The sequence below is a fragment of the Mirounga angustirostris genome, unplaced genomic scaffold (genome assembly GCF_029215605.1).
Source record: "Mirounga angustirostris isolate CCGP_5_RB_7025 unplaced genomic scaffold, mMirAng1.0.hap1 SCAF_13, whole genome shotgun sequence".
NCBI lineage: Eukaryota > Metazoa > Chordata > Mammalia > Carnivora > Phocidae > Mirounga > Mirounga angustirostris.
The window spans coordinates 54028681-54045175 of record NW_026991721.1 but is presented as its reverse complement, the minus strand read 5'-3'; the positions used below and the strand labels follow the sequence as shown (position 1 = coordinate 54045175).

General features: G+C 43.7%; 1 protein-coding gene across 1 annotated transcript in view; it reads right to left on the bottom strand.

Moving 5' to 3' along the window:
• Nucleotides 1-4942, bottom strand: part of MAP6 (microtubule associated protein 6) — a 76512-nt gene extending 71570 nt beyond the window's left edge. The window contains exon 1 of the mRNA XM_045894462.3: nucleotides 3619-4942. Coding sequence (XP_045750418.2) covers nucleotides 3619-4538 — 920 coding nt within the window. The 5' untranslated portion in view covers nucleotides 4539-4942. The remainder of the gene's footprint in view (nucleotides 1-3618) is intronic.
• Nucleotides 4943-16495: the final 11553 nt, after the last annotated feature.

The following is a 16495-nucleotide window of genomic DNA, read 5'->3' as shown; positions in this document are numbered from 1 at the left end:
ACCTATGTAAAATGAGTGTAATAAAAATTAATCAATTTCATGATGGTGAATAATGAAAGATATCTGAGATAGCACTTAATGCAAAAATCCCAAGCCAGTGTGGATATGTTATGAATTAGATGAACTGTTGAATTGGGAAGGTTTCTCAAAATCATAGTGTCAAAGGACATTTGATATTATGTACTGACTGTATATTGTAGGAGAAAAACTAATGAGTATGTATATGTCTCTGCATGCTGACTGTATATTTTACATTATATACCAATATGTTAAGCTGATGGATTATGTGTCCTTTCTCTATTTAAGCCAACTGCTTGCATTGATGTCATGTGACAGATGTCACTTGGAAAGCCCATGAGATGAACCAGTCACCATGGTGTAAGCCACCATGATTTATGTAGAGTGGCAGAAGAAAAGGGTTTGTAAATCAAATTATCTTTGAAATGGAACCCAACCTGGCCTCTAACAAGGCAAAGTAAGACTCATCTATGTCAGCCATGGGGCATACTTAGATTCAGGAGATATTTGGAATCATAGCAAGGAAAAGAATATGAGACAATAGGGAAGGAAATTCAATGTTCCAGATAAGCCTACAGTTCCCAGGCATTTTTTTCTTTTTTCTTTTCTTCGTTTTTTTAAAGATTTTATTTATTTATTGGACAGAGAGAGACACAGCGAGAGAGGGAACACAAGCAGGGGGAGTGGGAGAGGGAGAAGCAGGCTTCCCGCCGAGCAGGGAGCCAGATGCGGGGCTCGATCCCAGGACCCTGGGATCACGACCTGAGCCAAAGGCAGTCGCTTAACGACTGAGCCACCCAGGCACCCCCATTTTTTTTCTTTATGTGATATTTGATTAATTGATTATCTTATTTCTTCATGTCTACTTTCACCCAAAGTGCATTTCCCTATTATTGGTTAATTTTTCTTCTGAAACAAAAAACAATGCTAAATTTCTCATCAACTTTGTCATGCACTTAAATTGTCCATTAAGGAAATTGATGTCTCTTAGCAACACTCATTCTCTTAATGCTTCCAAACCCTTCAGATTACACAGCAAAATGGAACTGCTGGCCCCAAAGTCACATTCATAATTAAATTTTACAGAAGACCCAAATGAGAAAAAAATTCTTTTGAGGTGCTCAGAGATTTTTTTTTTTTGACAGGTTGGTGGAGTTCTGATAGTCATTAAAAATAGTCATTCTCGCCAGCTGCAACAGCAGAGCCTTCCCCCATTCAATCCCATCACTTGCAGTATGAGTATAATACTAACTGTAAAGCCTGACATGCTTACTGTACAGTGAAGGTGGCGTTTTGGGGGAAGAAGCCATATAGAACAAAGGTGCAAGCCCATAAATTCGGAGTGGGTTGTATCTGAAGGTTAGGTCATCCCCTGACTGTCTAGCCAATTTTTCACGGACAAAGCAAGTCCTACTGACTTGGAAACATAAACTGAGTAGGATCACCAAAGGAGATTTGAGAATTTGGGATCTCTCTTGATTGGCATTGACTCTCTGGAGGTGAGAAGGGGTAGTTTCCTGCATGGTGGGTGTTAAGGTTCCACCTGCCACAGGGTAGTAGAATGAGAGTAGGAAGATGAGGAGGCCAGATCAGAAATCTGTGATGTTGGGCCAATCTTAGGGTTCTCTGGGAATGAAGTAGGGCCTGCCTAGGAAACAAGAAAGCCATGGCAGAATCACAAAACTACATCTTGGCTTTGTTTTTTATGCCCCTTGCTTATTTGCTTCCTTCTTTTCTTTTTGGTCCTCCGTTGGTAGTAGCATAAAGATATTGTGCAAATGCTGCTCCTGATGGCTATGAACCAACGAAAAGGATCTTGCCCGACCCAAAGCCATAAAAAAAGTAGTGCACTCCTAGGGGACCACTGTGGTCGTGATAACAATAAACCAAGAGAGAAATGCCAAGTGAGAGGTGGAATTTGGGAAGATGGAGTAGGAGCCAAATGTTAGCTGCCCCTTCTCATTGGGAAATGCTTTCCAGAGTTAAAACCTGGGAGAGAGATGAATTTTGTCTTAAAAAGAGAGGATATCTATCTCTGTTATGCTTCCTTCAGCATATGAGGGAGTGGTTGTTACGTTCACTGGAGAAAGACATCAGTCTGATATGAAGCTACATACAGGGTCTTGGCAAAAGACACTAACTCAGCAGTCCTCCCAACCACAGTCTCCTGCAGGAAGGAGGCAACCGGCTGTGGCATTGATGAAGGACCCCATAAGCCACATTTTGAACCCCTCTAGCTCAATTATTCATCCTGCACATCTGTTTCCCCAGAGATCCTAAAGCCCAGTGTTACACATTCAGAGTCAAATGAGATCTCTTAGTTGCTTGATCTGGGTTGGAACATAAAGGGAGGATGGAGAGCTAAGCATTCAGAAATATATATTGGATGTACAACGGGTGAGAAAGCAAGTTGGAAGGGCTGAGGCTGCAGCACAGGGAGAATTCTAGAAGGATGGAGAGAGGGAGAGGGAAGGGAAGAGGGAGGGAGGGAGAAAGATAAGGAGGGAGGGAGAGAGAGAGAGAAAATGGATATGCGCTTTCTTGAAGCCATTCATTTACAAGGAATTTAAATGTGCTAAAGAGGGGGTTCTTGGTGGTAAAAGAATGAGCAACACAACTGGAGAACATAAAGGGAAAGGAAAGAGGAAACGCATCAATAGGGGAGAAGGCTGGAGGTATCTAGGAAGTGGAAATCAGAATACTGAGGCATCATGCACAAGGTTGTAATGGCAGTAAGACATTCTCATCACCTACTATGGGCCAGACATAATTCTCCTCGGCCATCTCATTGTAATTCTCACAATGTCTAGTGCAGTGTCTGACATAAAGTAGGTGCGCAAAATATGTTAAATATTAATATTTAATTAATAAACGAACGAGCAATTCTAAGAGAACGATCTATTACCAATTGCATCTTACACCTAAGAACCTTAGGCCCAGAAAGGTTAAGAACAGTGCTCAGTGTGTCACAGCTACTAAAAGGAGGAAGGAATCTGACTTCAAAGCCTGATGGTAGAAGGAGGGTGATCTAGAAGAGCCCTGCGGGGAATCAAGAAAAGGGTGTGGTGCTTGGATGTCTCCCAGGGACTGAGAGAGGGAGGGAAGAATGAAAGGCCAAGTGAACTGGGCTAGGGAGGAGGGGATTGGCCACTGGGAAAGCATTCTTCTAGGAGGACGGGGCCCCGCGGGAAAGCACCATGGCCCCGGGCCACAGCTGAGCCAGCGAGGGGCAGCGTCCAGGCTGAAGCCGCTGGAGAAGTGGGTGGGGCGGAACGGCACCGCCTGTGAAGAAACTGCAAAAGGGTCTCTGTTGAGCAGGCGGGGATCTGAGGTGGGGCGGCGATGGGGCAACGTGGCCAAAGTGGTAAAGGGAAAGGCCTGGGCAGGCCGGAATAGAAAGTACTAACAGCCTTCGCGTGAGAAAGAGCAGAAAGGAGTCAGCCCTGGAAGGGTGTCTGGGATGCGGCCGAGGAGAGGGTGTGGTCTGGAAGGGGAGGGGCTGCCTGTGGGGCCGGCGGTGCGGGGAACGAGCCCCGGGCGGCCTCCGCGAAAGGGGAAGGGTCGCCTGCCCCGTCGCCTGAGCGGCGGCCCGCGTCTCACCTGTAGGAGCTGCCCGCCGCGGTCGCCACCTCCTCGCGGATTTGCCTGTTGAGGGCGTCCGCCGCTGCACGCCCCTTGCCAGCCTCGGGGCCCGCGGCCTGGACCGGGGCCTGCGCTGCGGGCAGCGGCATCTGCTCCGGCGCCTGTCCCTCGGCGCGGCGCAGCATCCAGGCGGGCCCGGGCTTCTTGCGTGTGTCGCGCTCGTCCGCACCGGAGGGCTTTCCGGCTGCGGGGCCACCCGCTCCGCCAGGGGTCGCCTCCTGCTCCGCGGCCTCCGCGGCGGCCTGCGCCGGCCAGCGCTCCTGGCTCTGCGGCCCGCGCTTGGACGCCCCGAGAATCGGCCCCGAAGTCTGGGAGGACGTGGAGATCTGCATGGGCTTGGGGATCCACGGGTGGTCCCCGCGGCGCGGCAGCGGCCAGGCGCGGAAGTCCTTCTGGTACTGGGTCTCGCGCTCGAAGGGCGCGTCGGAAAGCTGGTACTCGCTGCGCGGCCGGCAGCTCGGCTCGGGCCGCTGCACCTTCCAGGCGCGGTAGTCCTGACGCATCACCGAGTCCGCGGGGCCTGCGCTGGAGGTGGAGCCGGAGCCCGGGCCGGGGCCGGGCCCGCCCCGGCCGGGGGCACCCGCCGCCTCGCGTTCGCCGCTAGGCCCGGGCGCCGGCCCCGTTGCCCGGGCAACTGCATCCGACTCGCCCTGGGCCGGCTGCGTCTCTATGGCGACCGCCCGCGCCGAGGGGGGCGCGTGCGCCGGCTGCGCCTGCTGCTGCGGCGGCGGCGGCGGCGGCGGCTGCGGCGGGGCGCTCGGGGCCTCGGTGGCCTCCGAGTACTTGGTGAAAACCAGCGGCACGGCGATGTCAGCCTTGTCCAGCTGGTTCCAGAAGCGGGCGATGCAGCAGGCCCGCGTGATGCACGGCCACGCCATGATGCTAGCTGCAAAGCTGGCCTGCCTTCCTTTTTGTGATTCTAAAGCAAGTCTCTAATCTTACTTCAGTCCCTCGGCCCTGGACCAGACTGGTTCCCTGTTTTTCCCTTGGTGGCCTGAGCTACCTCGCTCTCCTCTCTCAGGGAGCACCCAGGAAGGTCAAGCTATCACTGAGATAAAGTCCGTAAAGTCCCCCGATTACCGGCTGCAAACGCCTCCGGGAGCCGCCTGCAAAGGTCTTGGGAGCGCAGTCTGCTGCGGGCACCGATGGGTGAGCCACACGGCGTCCCGGAGTCCCCGGGCGAGGGCGTCTGGGTCGCGCCCCTCCCTGCTGCGGCGGCGGCGCGCAGACCCCGGCCAAGCGAGGCGACGCGAGGCGAGGTGGCTGCGGGCTTAAGCCATGGCGTAGAGGAAGGGCCGAGCAGGGTGGCCTCAGGGGCCACGGACGAGGCTCTATTCTTCCTCTCCGAGGCGTCCCGTCGCAGCCAGCCACCTAGCAGGGCTCGGAGGCGATCACCTCCAGCGGAGACCGAGCATTGCTACAGACGCTGCTCCCAATGATGCTGCAGCCACTGCCGCTGCCGTCTCTGCTGCAGGGAAGCGGCCCCACCCTTATCTACTGCTCGGCGGGGGGAAAAAATCCAGGCAAGACGCTGGGAGAAAGCGCGCTGCAGAAAAAAATCACCTGCTGTCGTCAGCGCGCGCTGCCGGGAACTCGCCCTCCCTCTTCCCCCCAAGGCCCCCCCCGCCCCGCGCCCCGCGCTCTGGCAGCTCCTCTCTCCTCGGCTCCTAGGCAACCGCAGAATCTGGGGCCCAGGTGGGTTCCAGTCCCAGGCTGGTGACGGCTTGCTGTCCTTACACTGGTCCCTTCCCCTCCGGGAGCCTCAGGCTCCTCTTTTGTAAAATAGGGCCAATCATGGAGGAGGGGGGATTCAATTTTTAAAATACGAAGGATATCCCTAGTGAAATGTCTGTCCCAGAATAGACGCTTTTTAAAAAAGAAAGATGGTGTTATTGGCCAGTTACTGGGCGGGATCTGAACTCAGTTTGGCTGGCTCCTGATCCAAGCCCCCCTTGTCAGTCATGCACAGACCTTGTTCGGATGTGTAGGGATGTGAGTCCCCAGGCTGGTGGGGCCCTGGCTGTTCCTTTATTAGAGGACCTTTGGGGGAAGGGTGTCTTAGAGCCTCCCAAGAACTACCCAGTCCCTATTCAACCCAGGGCCCATACTGGGGAGAGTCAGGGAAAAGAAAATTCTTGGAAGGGACCTAAGTGTGGAGGCTGGGGGGGTGGGGGTGGAAAGGAAACAAGGGGACAGTGTCCTAGGACAGGGTAGGGCCTGATGCACAGGGAATTACTGGCATGTTCCTGACCCCCGGCTTTTGCCCTTCCTCTACCTAGGGGGCACAGCAGACTTTGGAGTCAGACAGGCTTGATTTGGATCTGACACTGTGTCACTTGGGCAAGTTGGGTCATCCCTGGGCCTCAGTGGCCTCATTTGTAGAATGGAGGAAATAAGAGCTACCTCAAAGTGGTTTTGTGAAGAGAGTTAAGGACTCAGAGCGGAAGCTTTGAGTCAAGTCAAGTCCACAGTGATTCAAATTCTGGATTTACATTCCTTAGCTGTATGGCCATGGACATATCACTGCACCTTTTATCTCTGAACAGGGGTACCAATTCTGGACTTGCGGGGTTGTTTTGAGAATTAAAATGGGATAATGCACTAAAAATGCTTACCACAACATCTGGCATGTAGCAATGGCTCGATGAATGGTAGCTATTAGTATTCAAAGGACCCAACCGGGAAAGCCTAGATGGAGCTTCCCAAGCAGGGCAGCCACTTGGATACCTTCTCCAGGAAGACCTCTTGTTTTTCCAACTACTTTTTTGGCCTCTCCTTGATGTCCCTCCATTTATGTTTCCTGCATTGTCTTCTACTCCTTATCCCTAGCAACATTCACTGATCTTCAGCTCTGTTTCTCTCCAAGATAGGCAGAGTTTTCAGCATCGAGTAAGCTGGGGTCATTGGTGTTTCTGGGGAAGAAAGTCATTTATGTGTTTAGATTGGGAACTGACCACAAGACACCGCTGGGTTTTTGGTGTTTTATAACCTTAGAGTCAAACAGGATGAGAAGGCAACTCTGATTAGTCAATTATCTGTTGAACTTCCTTCTACTTGGGTCTTTGTCTTTTTATGATTTGATTTGAGTTCCATAAATAAAATGATGCCTGGCAGTGTTTTCAAGTTATTAGGAGATACATTTCTACAAACAAGATAATCTGGTCTGACCCTCAATTCTGTAGAACTCTGTGGGATTTGGCTGATGTCTTTCCAATAATGATTTTCAAGGCAACTAGAAATTGGAGGAGGGAACTGTGTGTTCATTGAGACCTTACTCTTCTTTCATTTAGCAAGTCTCATCTCCTGATGCCCACTCTGTGCCCTGGGGACTGAGGAACACAAATGAATTCCAGCTCTGTGGGAGCCCTCAATTAGAAGGGTGTGTTATGGAGAACCAGAAGACAGACAAATAAATAATTAGCAAACAGTATGGTCTATGGTCAGCATAACAGAGGTTCATTCGCAACGTGCTGAATGAATGACTAAGGAGACTTCCTATTTAAAATTCGTATTTAAAATCTGAAGGATACTTTAGTGAAATGTCTGTCCCAGAATAGACTCTCTTTAAAAAGAAAGCTGGTGTTATTGGCCAGTTACTGGGCGGGATTTGAACTCAGTTTGGCTGGCTCCTCATCCAAGCCCCCCTTTAACAAGTCTTGTCTCCTGATGCCCACTCTGCCCACTTCCTATCAGAAGTGTAAGTAAGAGAGTTCCAGGTCACTTTATCATCAATATCACCTTCTATATTCATTCTTTTGGATTTTTAAAATACATTCATTGGTACAACCTTATTGAACCATCCAATGGCCCAATAGGATTGATAAATCTAATGGTTATCAGTTAATGTGCCTTGCTCAGCATCCATTCTGATGATGACAGCACCTCATTATTTGGCTTTTGGGGACCACTCTTCTTACTTTCAGTTCATATGGTTTGGATGGGATTAACCCTACTTAACCCACCTTCCAGAGCTGACTATGTGACCCACACCTGTTTACCAGGGCATTGCATCCCCCTGGCCAAAGTGACTAGTTTAGTGATGGACATGTGATCCACATTGGAGCCATTAGAAGAAATCCTAGACTTCAGCTGGAGCTATCTGTAAGGAGTCACTCTCTTTTTTTACTGGAATTGCTAAAATGAGAGACCATGAGGATAGTGTTGTTAGTGATCATCTTTGCCATCAGTGGGAGTTGGGTGTGGGGGGAGCTGCTTGCCCAAGGTTGAAGCAAATACAGAGAAAATCAGAAGAGGACACAGGATTCTGGTAATGTCTGTGAAGACTGCAACTTGTTTCCCAAAGCCCATTCTCACCTTCTTCCCTTTAATAACAGAAGCCTCAAGGTTTTAGTTGGATTCTCAATCACCCAGCAAGAGACTTTGCAGCAAAGAGCAATCATACGAACTTCCAGGTCACTTTCTTAAAGAAAGATGAAGTGTTCAACTTCATCTTTCTCCCTTCCCAAAGGGTAGAATGTGGACGTGGTAGAGGTGAATTATCATCTGGGTAGTTAAGATGACTATGACTTGGTGGTTAAGAACATTCCGGTGCCAGGATTTAACCCTAGGTAGGGAAGGGTAGCAGAACAAGATGGAAAAAACCTATCTTGGGTGACCTCATAGGATGGAGCTGCCTAACCGCCTCAAACCATTTGATTGCTCCTTGAATACTTTGTGAGAAAGGAAGAACACTTCTCTCTTGTTTGAACCACTGCTTTGAAGGTCTCTGTTTTAGTATACTAGTCATTTGTGCATTTGAATCTGGCCATGCTTAAAGTAACTTGAGGGATATGAAAACAGCATGGGACTAAAATACTGGAAAATAATATCATGTCTGATGGAAGGGAGTGAACAGATTTCAAGTATCCTAAAGTCCTTATTGTTTGTAAGGAGAGTAGAGGTACTGATTAACTGATTAACAAAAGTGTTTATCGACTTCAAAATGCACATTAAAAGAAAGAAAAGGGGATATGGAAAACTTCATTAAGACCAGAAAAAGAGTAAAAATAAGCAAAGGAAAAAACATGGCAAATAGCAAATACAATATAAAGTGATATAAATATTTCCAAATATATTAGTGATCGGAGTAAATGTAAATAATCAAAATTTCCAGTTAAAAGATAGAGAATGTCAGATTAGAGAAAAACACAAAACAAAGCAAAATGCAACTATACACTGTTTTTATTAAAACATACTGACACATACAGGGCACCTGGGTGGCTCAGTCAGTTAAGCTTCCGACTCTTGGTATCGACTCAGGTCACGATCTCAAGGTGGTGCACTCAGCACGGAGTCTGTTTGAGATTCTCACCCTCTCCCTTTGCCCCTCCCCCCACTTGGGTGTGCTCTCTTTCTCTCAAATAAATAAATCTTAAAAAAAAACATACTGAGGGGTGCCTGGGTGGCTCAGTTGTTAAGCGTCTGCCTCCAGCTCAGGTCATGATCCCAGGGTCCTGGGATCGAGTCCCACATTGGGCTCCCTGCTCCGCGGGAAGCCTGCTTCTCCCTCTCCCACTCCCCCTGCTTGTGTTCCCTCTCTCGCTGTGTCTCTCTCTGTCAAATAAATAAATAAAATCTTAAAAAAAAAATACTGACACATAAACATGGGGGAAAACATGATGGGAAAAGATATAGTAGAAAAATACTATAACCAAAAGAAAGTTGTACAATTACATTACTATCAGGCAAAATTGGTCTTAAAACAAAAAGCATTACTGAGGATAAAAATGTTCATCACAGGGGAGCCTGGCTGACTCAGTTGGTGGAGCGTGTGACTCTTGATCTCGGGGTCGTGAGTTCAAGCCCCATGTTGAGTGTGAAGATTACTTAAAAATAAAATCTTAAAAAAAAAGATCATCACATAAAAATAGAAGAAACAATTCACCCAAAATATATGGTATGGTTTGCATCTAACAATATAGAGTCAAAATATATGAAGCAAAACTTGGTAGAATTTTAAGAAGAAATGCACAAATTCATCATCATCATTAGATTTTTTTTTAAGCACATCTAAATAACTGGTAAAACAAACACATAAATTGTTGTTAGGAACGTAAAAGATTTCAACAATTAATAAAGTGGATCTAATGGACCCTGCATCCAACAATTAGAGAATATTCATTCTTTCCAAACTTATAAGGAATGTATAAAAATTGACCACGTACTAGGCCACAAAGCAAATATAAACAAATACCAAAGACAGACAAATCCCTTTTTCTGGTGACAGTACAATGATATTAGGAACCAATAACATAAGATAGTCACAAACCTCTACATATTTAGGAATTAAACAAGGGAAAAAATGCTTCAAAATTGATTCACAAGTTTAAAAAGAAATTATACTGGATACTAGAGAATAATCAGAGCTGAAAGGAAATGAAAACATTGTATATCAACATTTATGAGCTACAGCTAAAAACAATATTCACAGAGAAATGTGTAACCTAAATACATACTTTAGAAACAAAAATGAGTAAAAATACACTGATAAACTCAAGAAGTGAGAGATAGTACGGAACAAACCAAAGCAAGCAGAAGGGGAAAAAATATAAAGAAAATAGCAGGGTAATTAAATATCAAACAACCACACGTTTGGGACCGTGAAAAATTCCAAAGAGTTCTTCCTTAACATAGATAAAATCTCTGACAGACTTATCCAGAAACAAAAACAAACAATTAATTTTAGGATTCTAAAGAAAGACAGTTGTAGATACAGCAGATGATTGGCAAATACTAAGAATTACTTTCTGCTGATAAATTTGCAAAACCTTATGGGGTAGCTAACTTCCAGGATGGCCTACAATGGTCTTGACTTCCTGGTGGCCTAGCTTTGTGAAGTCCTCCCCCACACTGACTAGAGCTGACCTGTGTAACCAGTAGGATCTTGTGAAAATGATTGCATGTGACTTTCACAACGAGGTCAGAAAATTCATTGTGGTTTCCACTTGGCTCTCTCTTGGATTTCTCACTCTGGGGCAGCCAGCTGCCATCCCGTGAGGATACCCAAGCAATGTCATGGAGAGCTCCACGTGGTGAGGGACTGAGGCCTCCTGCTATCCACCATGTGAGTGACCCAAATTAGAAGTGGATCTTCTAGGGGCACCTGGGTGGCTCAGTCGTTAAGTGTCTGCCTTCGGCTCAGGTCATGATCCCTGAGGGTCCTGGGATCGAGCCCCGCACGGGGCTCCCTGCTTGGCGGGAAGCCTGCTTCTCCCTCTCCCACTCCCCCTGCTTGTGTTCCCTCTCTTGCTGTGTATCTCTCTGTCAAATAAATAAATAAAATCTTAAAAAAAAAAAAAAAGAAGTGGATCTTCTAGACCCACTCAAATGTTCAAATGACTGCCACCCTGGCTGACATCTTGGCCACAACTTCATATGAGACCCTGAACCAAAAATATACCCACTAGTCATTCCTGACCAGGTATCCAGGAATCTGGCCCATAGAAACAATGTGAGATTAAGAAATATTTCTTGTTATTGAAAGTGCTAAGTTTGGGGGTAATTTATTTAAATAGACTTTGTTTACATATTTATTTTAAATAGACTACTTTTTAGAGAAGTTTTAGGTTCACAGCAAGACTGAGCAGAAACTGCAGAGTTCCCATATGCCCCTCCTCCTGCAACCACACAGCTTCCCCCACTATAACACCCTATGCTAGAACGTTACATTTATGATTGATGAGCCCACACTGACACCACATCACCCAAAGTCCGTAGTCTACATTAGGGTTTACTCTTGGTATTTTACCTTCTATGGGTTTTGACAAATGTGTAATAACATGTATCCACCATTATAGTATTATACAAAATCATTGTACTGCCTAAAAAATCCTCTCTGCTCTGCAGATTCATCCCTCCCTCCCTCTAACCTCTGGCAACCATTCATCTTCTTAATGTCTCCATGGTTTTGCCTTTCCCAGAATATCCTACAATTGCAAGCATACAGTATGGAACCTTTTCAGATTGGCTTCTTTCACTTAGTAATGTACATTTAAGCTTCCTCCATGTCTTTACATGGCTTGATGGCTCATTTCTTTTTGGCACTAAGCAATATTTCATTGGATATACCACAGTTAATGTATCCATTCACTCACTGAGGGATATCCTGGCTTCCAATTTCTGGAAAATATAAATAAAACCGCTATAAACATCCGTGTGCAAGTGTTTGTACTGACATAGATTTTCAGCTCATTTGAGTAAATACGAAGGAGCATGATTACTGCATCATATGATAAGACTATATTTAGTTTTGTAAGAAACCACCAAACTGACTTCCAAAGTACCATTTGCGTTCCCAGCAGCAGTGAGTGAGAGTTCTTATTGCTCTATATCCTCACCAGTATTTGGTGAAGCCAGTGTGCCAGATTTTGGCCATTCTAATAGGTGTGTAGTAGTATCTCATTGTTTTTTCAATTTGCATATACCTAATGACATATGATGTGGGGCATCTTTTCTAATGTGATTTACCATTTGTACATCTTGTTTGGTGAAGTATCTGCTCAGGTCCTCTGCCTATTTTTAAATCAGATTGTTCATTTTCTTATTGGGAGTTTTAAGAGTTCTTACTCTAACAAACTGAGGGTTCTAGAGGGGAGGGGGGTGGGAGGATGGGTTAGCCTGGTGATGGGTATTAAAGAGGGCACGTTCTGCACGGGGCACTGGGTGTTATATGCAAACAATGAATCATGGAACACTACATCAAAAACTAATGATGTAATGTATGGTGATTAACATAACATAATAAAAAAAAGAGTTCTTACTCTATTTTGGGTAATACTCCTTTATCAGATATGCCTTTTGCAAATATTTTCTCCTAGTCTGTGGCTTGTCTTCTCATTCTCTTGATAGTGTTTTTGCAGAGCAGAAGTGTTTGATTTAATTTAATTTAATTTGATTTTTAAAAAGATTTTATTTATTTCTTTGAGAGAGAGAAAGCACATGCACACGAGGAGTGGGGAGGGGCAGAGGGAGAGGAGAAGTAGGCTCCCCACTGAGCAGGGAGCCTGACCTGGGGCTCCATCCCAGGACCCTTGGGATCATAACCTGAGCCAAAGGCAGATGCTTAACAAACTGAACCACCCAGGCACCCTGGAAGTGTTTAATTTTAAGTGAAATCCAGCTTATCAATTTTTTCTTTAATGGATTGTGCCTTTGGTGTTGCATCTAAAAAGTCACTGCCATACCCAGGGTCATGTAGATTTTCTCCTATGTTATCTTCGAGGAGTTTTATAGTTTCATGTTTTACATATAGATCTATGATCATTAAGTTTTGTGAAAGGCTAATACCTAGATTCTTTTTTTTAAGTCATGTGGATATCTAGTTATTCCAGCACTATTTGTCGAAAAGACTATCTTTTTTTCACTGTGTTGCCTTGCTCCTTTGTCAAAGATCAGTTGACTGTATTCATGTAGGTCTATTCTTGAGTACTCTATTTTGTCCTATTGATCTATTTGCCTCTTCCTTCACTCGTGCTACGCTGTCCTGATTACTGTAACTTTATAGTAAGTCTTGAAGTCAGGTAGCATCAGTCCTCCAACTTTGTTCTTCTCTTTCAATATTGTGTTGGCTATTGCGGGTCTTTTGACTCTCTGTATAAACTTTAGAATAAGTTTATCAATATCCACAAAATAACTTCCTGGGATTTTCATTGGAATTGCATTGAAGTTCGGGGGTGATTTCTTATGCGGCAAGAGACAACTAACACTCAGGGAAATAAGTAAATCTTAGGAAAAAATATCTTACTAAAACTGATTTAAGAAGGAGTAGAACACCTGAATATTTCAATAAGTTGAATCAGTAGTTAAAAATATACCTACAAAGGAAAACCAAACAAGATGAAACAAACTATGTGATCTATTTGATTTTACAGGTGAGTCTCACAAAACTTTCATAGAACAATCTGTATGTTATGTAAATTATTCCATTCAACAGAAAAAAGGGGAAAACTTCCCATTCCAGTTTAAAAAGCCAATATAATAGATGTACAGAAACAAACTAGACAAGAATAATATGAAGAAGAAGAAATTATAAGTCAATCATAGATATAAAAATCTTAAATGAAATGTTAGCAAACAATTCAGAATTGTACCTAAAAATCATGATTTATCAATATTATGTTTATCCAAGAATGAACACTGGTTTAATAACAGAAAATCTGTAGATATCATACTACATGCTAACGGATTCCATAGAAATATCACACAACCATCTCACATAGATGTATTTTGAAAAACTTGATAAAAGTTGACACCCTTTAATTAATTTTAAAAGTTCTTTGCAAGGTAGAACTTACTAGTATGTTAAAGGATATATACCAAAAACCTACTAGAAATAGTATATTTTAGGGTGAAATGCTAGAAGCCTTCCCTCTATCTTCAGGAACACAACCAGGGGAGAGTTGATCCCAGTCATAAAGGTTGGATAGGAAGGTCAAATGCATTCGGATTTCCAGTTATGAAGCTAGGTGAGATTTAGAGTCAAATACCTTAGTGCTTTTACTATGACTGGTATGACCACAGAAACAGGGATTATACCAAAATCATGACATCATCATATCCTGGAATCAAAATGAAAGAATGAGAATCTTAGAATCATATTTGGAGTCCTAGAATCTCAGAATAATAGAATGATACAGTCCTAGAATCCTGAATAAATGAACGTTAAAATTCCTTGAGTCTGGGAATAATTTAATATGTTTCTGAACCTTTTTTTTTTTTTTTACTTATTGTTGCAGGCTAAAAAAATTCTTCCTTATATTGAGCCAAAATAGGAATTCTTGCAATTTCCATCTTGCCTTGAGACCACATATTACAACATTTTAAAGTCATATTAAAAAAACAACTGTTGTATCCCCTGATCTTCTCTTCTCAGGATAAATATTCCCAATTTCTTCATTTAGTATAATACTTAAATATTGTACTAAAGCCAGATACTTTGAGATTCTATAGCTCTCCTGTTACTCATCAAATTTTCATCCATGAGTTTTAACAACTATTGATGGCTGTTGCCTGAGACAATTATTACTATGATGTTTGCCAAATAAGTGATTTTCTAACTCCATTATTCCTTCTACATTTATTCGTTGGCATCATTGTTTATACCAGCATGGATTCATGAATTCTTACTTTTTTCAGTGGCTATAATCCATTACTATCACTTCTTATTTTGATGCTCAAGCTGTTCCATTGTTTTCTCAATGGGAGCCCCTGAAGCTCCCTTATATAAAATGACGCAGGCACATGTAAGTTCCACAGTGAACACACACCCTGCCTTTCTTCCTCCAATGTTACCACCATGTGGAAGACGGTGTGCATACATGTTTCTGCACATTTATTAATACACATGTACCTACATGTGTATTTAGCATTAAATAAATAAATTCATGCATATTAAACATTTATGATTTGACTTTTTTTTATGAATGGTGTCAAACTTTATGAAACCTTTACAATGTGCTTTTCCCCCTAGTCAATAGGAGTTTGAGATTCATTCATGTTGGTACACCTAGAACTAGTTAGGCCATCTTAACTGCTCTCTAGCAGTCTGTTGTATGATAAACCACTTAAAAAAAAATCTATTCCTCCACTGACGAATAGTTAGATTGTTTCAACTCTTTAGGTATTACAAATAGTACAACATATTTTTCCTTATGTGTGTCTCCACAGCCCATGTGACAGCATTTCTCTAGGGTTAATAACCCAAAAGTAAAATATCTAGGCCATACAATATATGCCTCTTCCAATATATGTAAAACAACTTGCTTTCCAAAGTGGTTGTGCCAATTCACACACCCACATATGATATGTGAGAGTTCTTGTTTCTCAGCATCCTCACTGATATTTGGAATGACTAGACTTTTAAACTTTTTCCACCCTGGTAAGTGTAAACATTAAATTTGAATACAAGTGAGGTTAAGTATCTTTTCATGTACTTATTGCCCTATTGGAGTTTTTGTATATTTCCTGTTCATATCCTTTGCCCATTTCTCTGTTAGGTTGTTTAAAGAATTATTATTATTATTTTTTAAAGATTTTATTTATTTATTTGACAGAGAGAGAGAGACACAGTGAGAGAGGGAACACAAGCAGGGGGAGTGGGAGAGGGAGAAGCAGGCTTCCTGTGGAGCCCGGAGCCCGATGTGGGGCTTGATCCCAGAACCCCGGGATCATGACCTGAGCCAAAGGCAGATGCTTAAGGACTGAGCCACCCAGGCGCCCCTAAAGAATTATTTTACATGAATCCTTTAAATATCCTGCACATTAATCACTCATGGCTTCTATGTATTGCCAAGATCTTCTCCAAGTGTGTGGCTTATCTTTTAACGTTGTTTATAGTATATTTTGACACACAGAGGTTTAAAATTTTAATGTATTTAAACATATTACCAAAGTTTATGCTTTTTGCATCTTTAAGAACTCTTCCCTACTCAGTTATAAGAATATTCTCCTTTACCGCGTTTAAGAAGTTTTCATCTATTTTCAATCTATTTTTTGTGCACCATGTAAAGTTGTGTGGCAGACTACCCTTCTGCCCAACTTACAATATGCCCAAGTTACTTCAATGCAAGTCCACCTTTCCTGACTTCCTTATGGCCAGAGGTGTTCACTGAGGTGTAAGCAGAAGACCTTGAGAGATTTCTGGGAATACATTGACTTAAGGGTGTTTTCCCTTCCACTTCCCTTTTATCTTCTATTACTTCTCTTCTGAAAAATAGACAGAGGCTAGAGGTGAATCACCCTTTTGCCACCATGAAGTGACAATCTTAAAGACAGAAATAGCAAGCTAAAGATTGTAGAGGAACAGATAGAAAGAACCTGGAGCAGGGGCGCCTGAGTG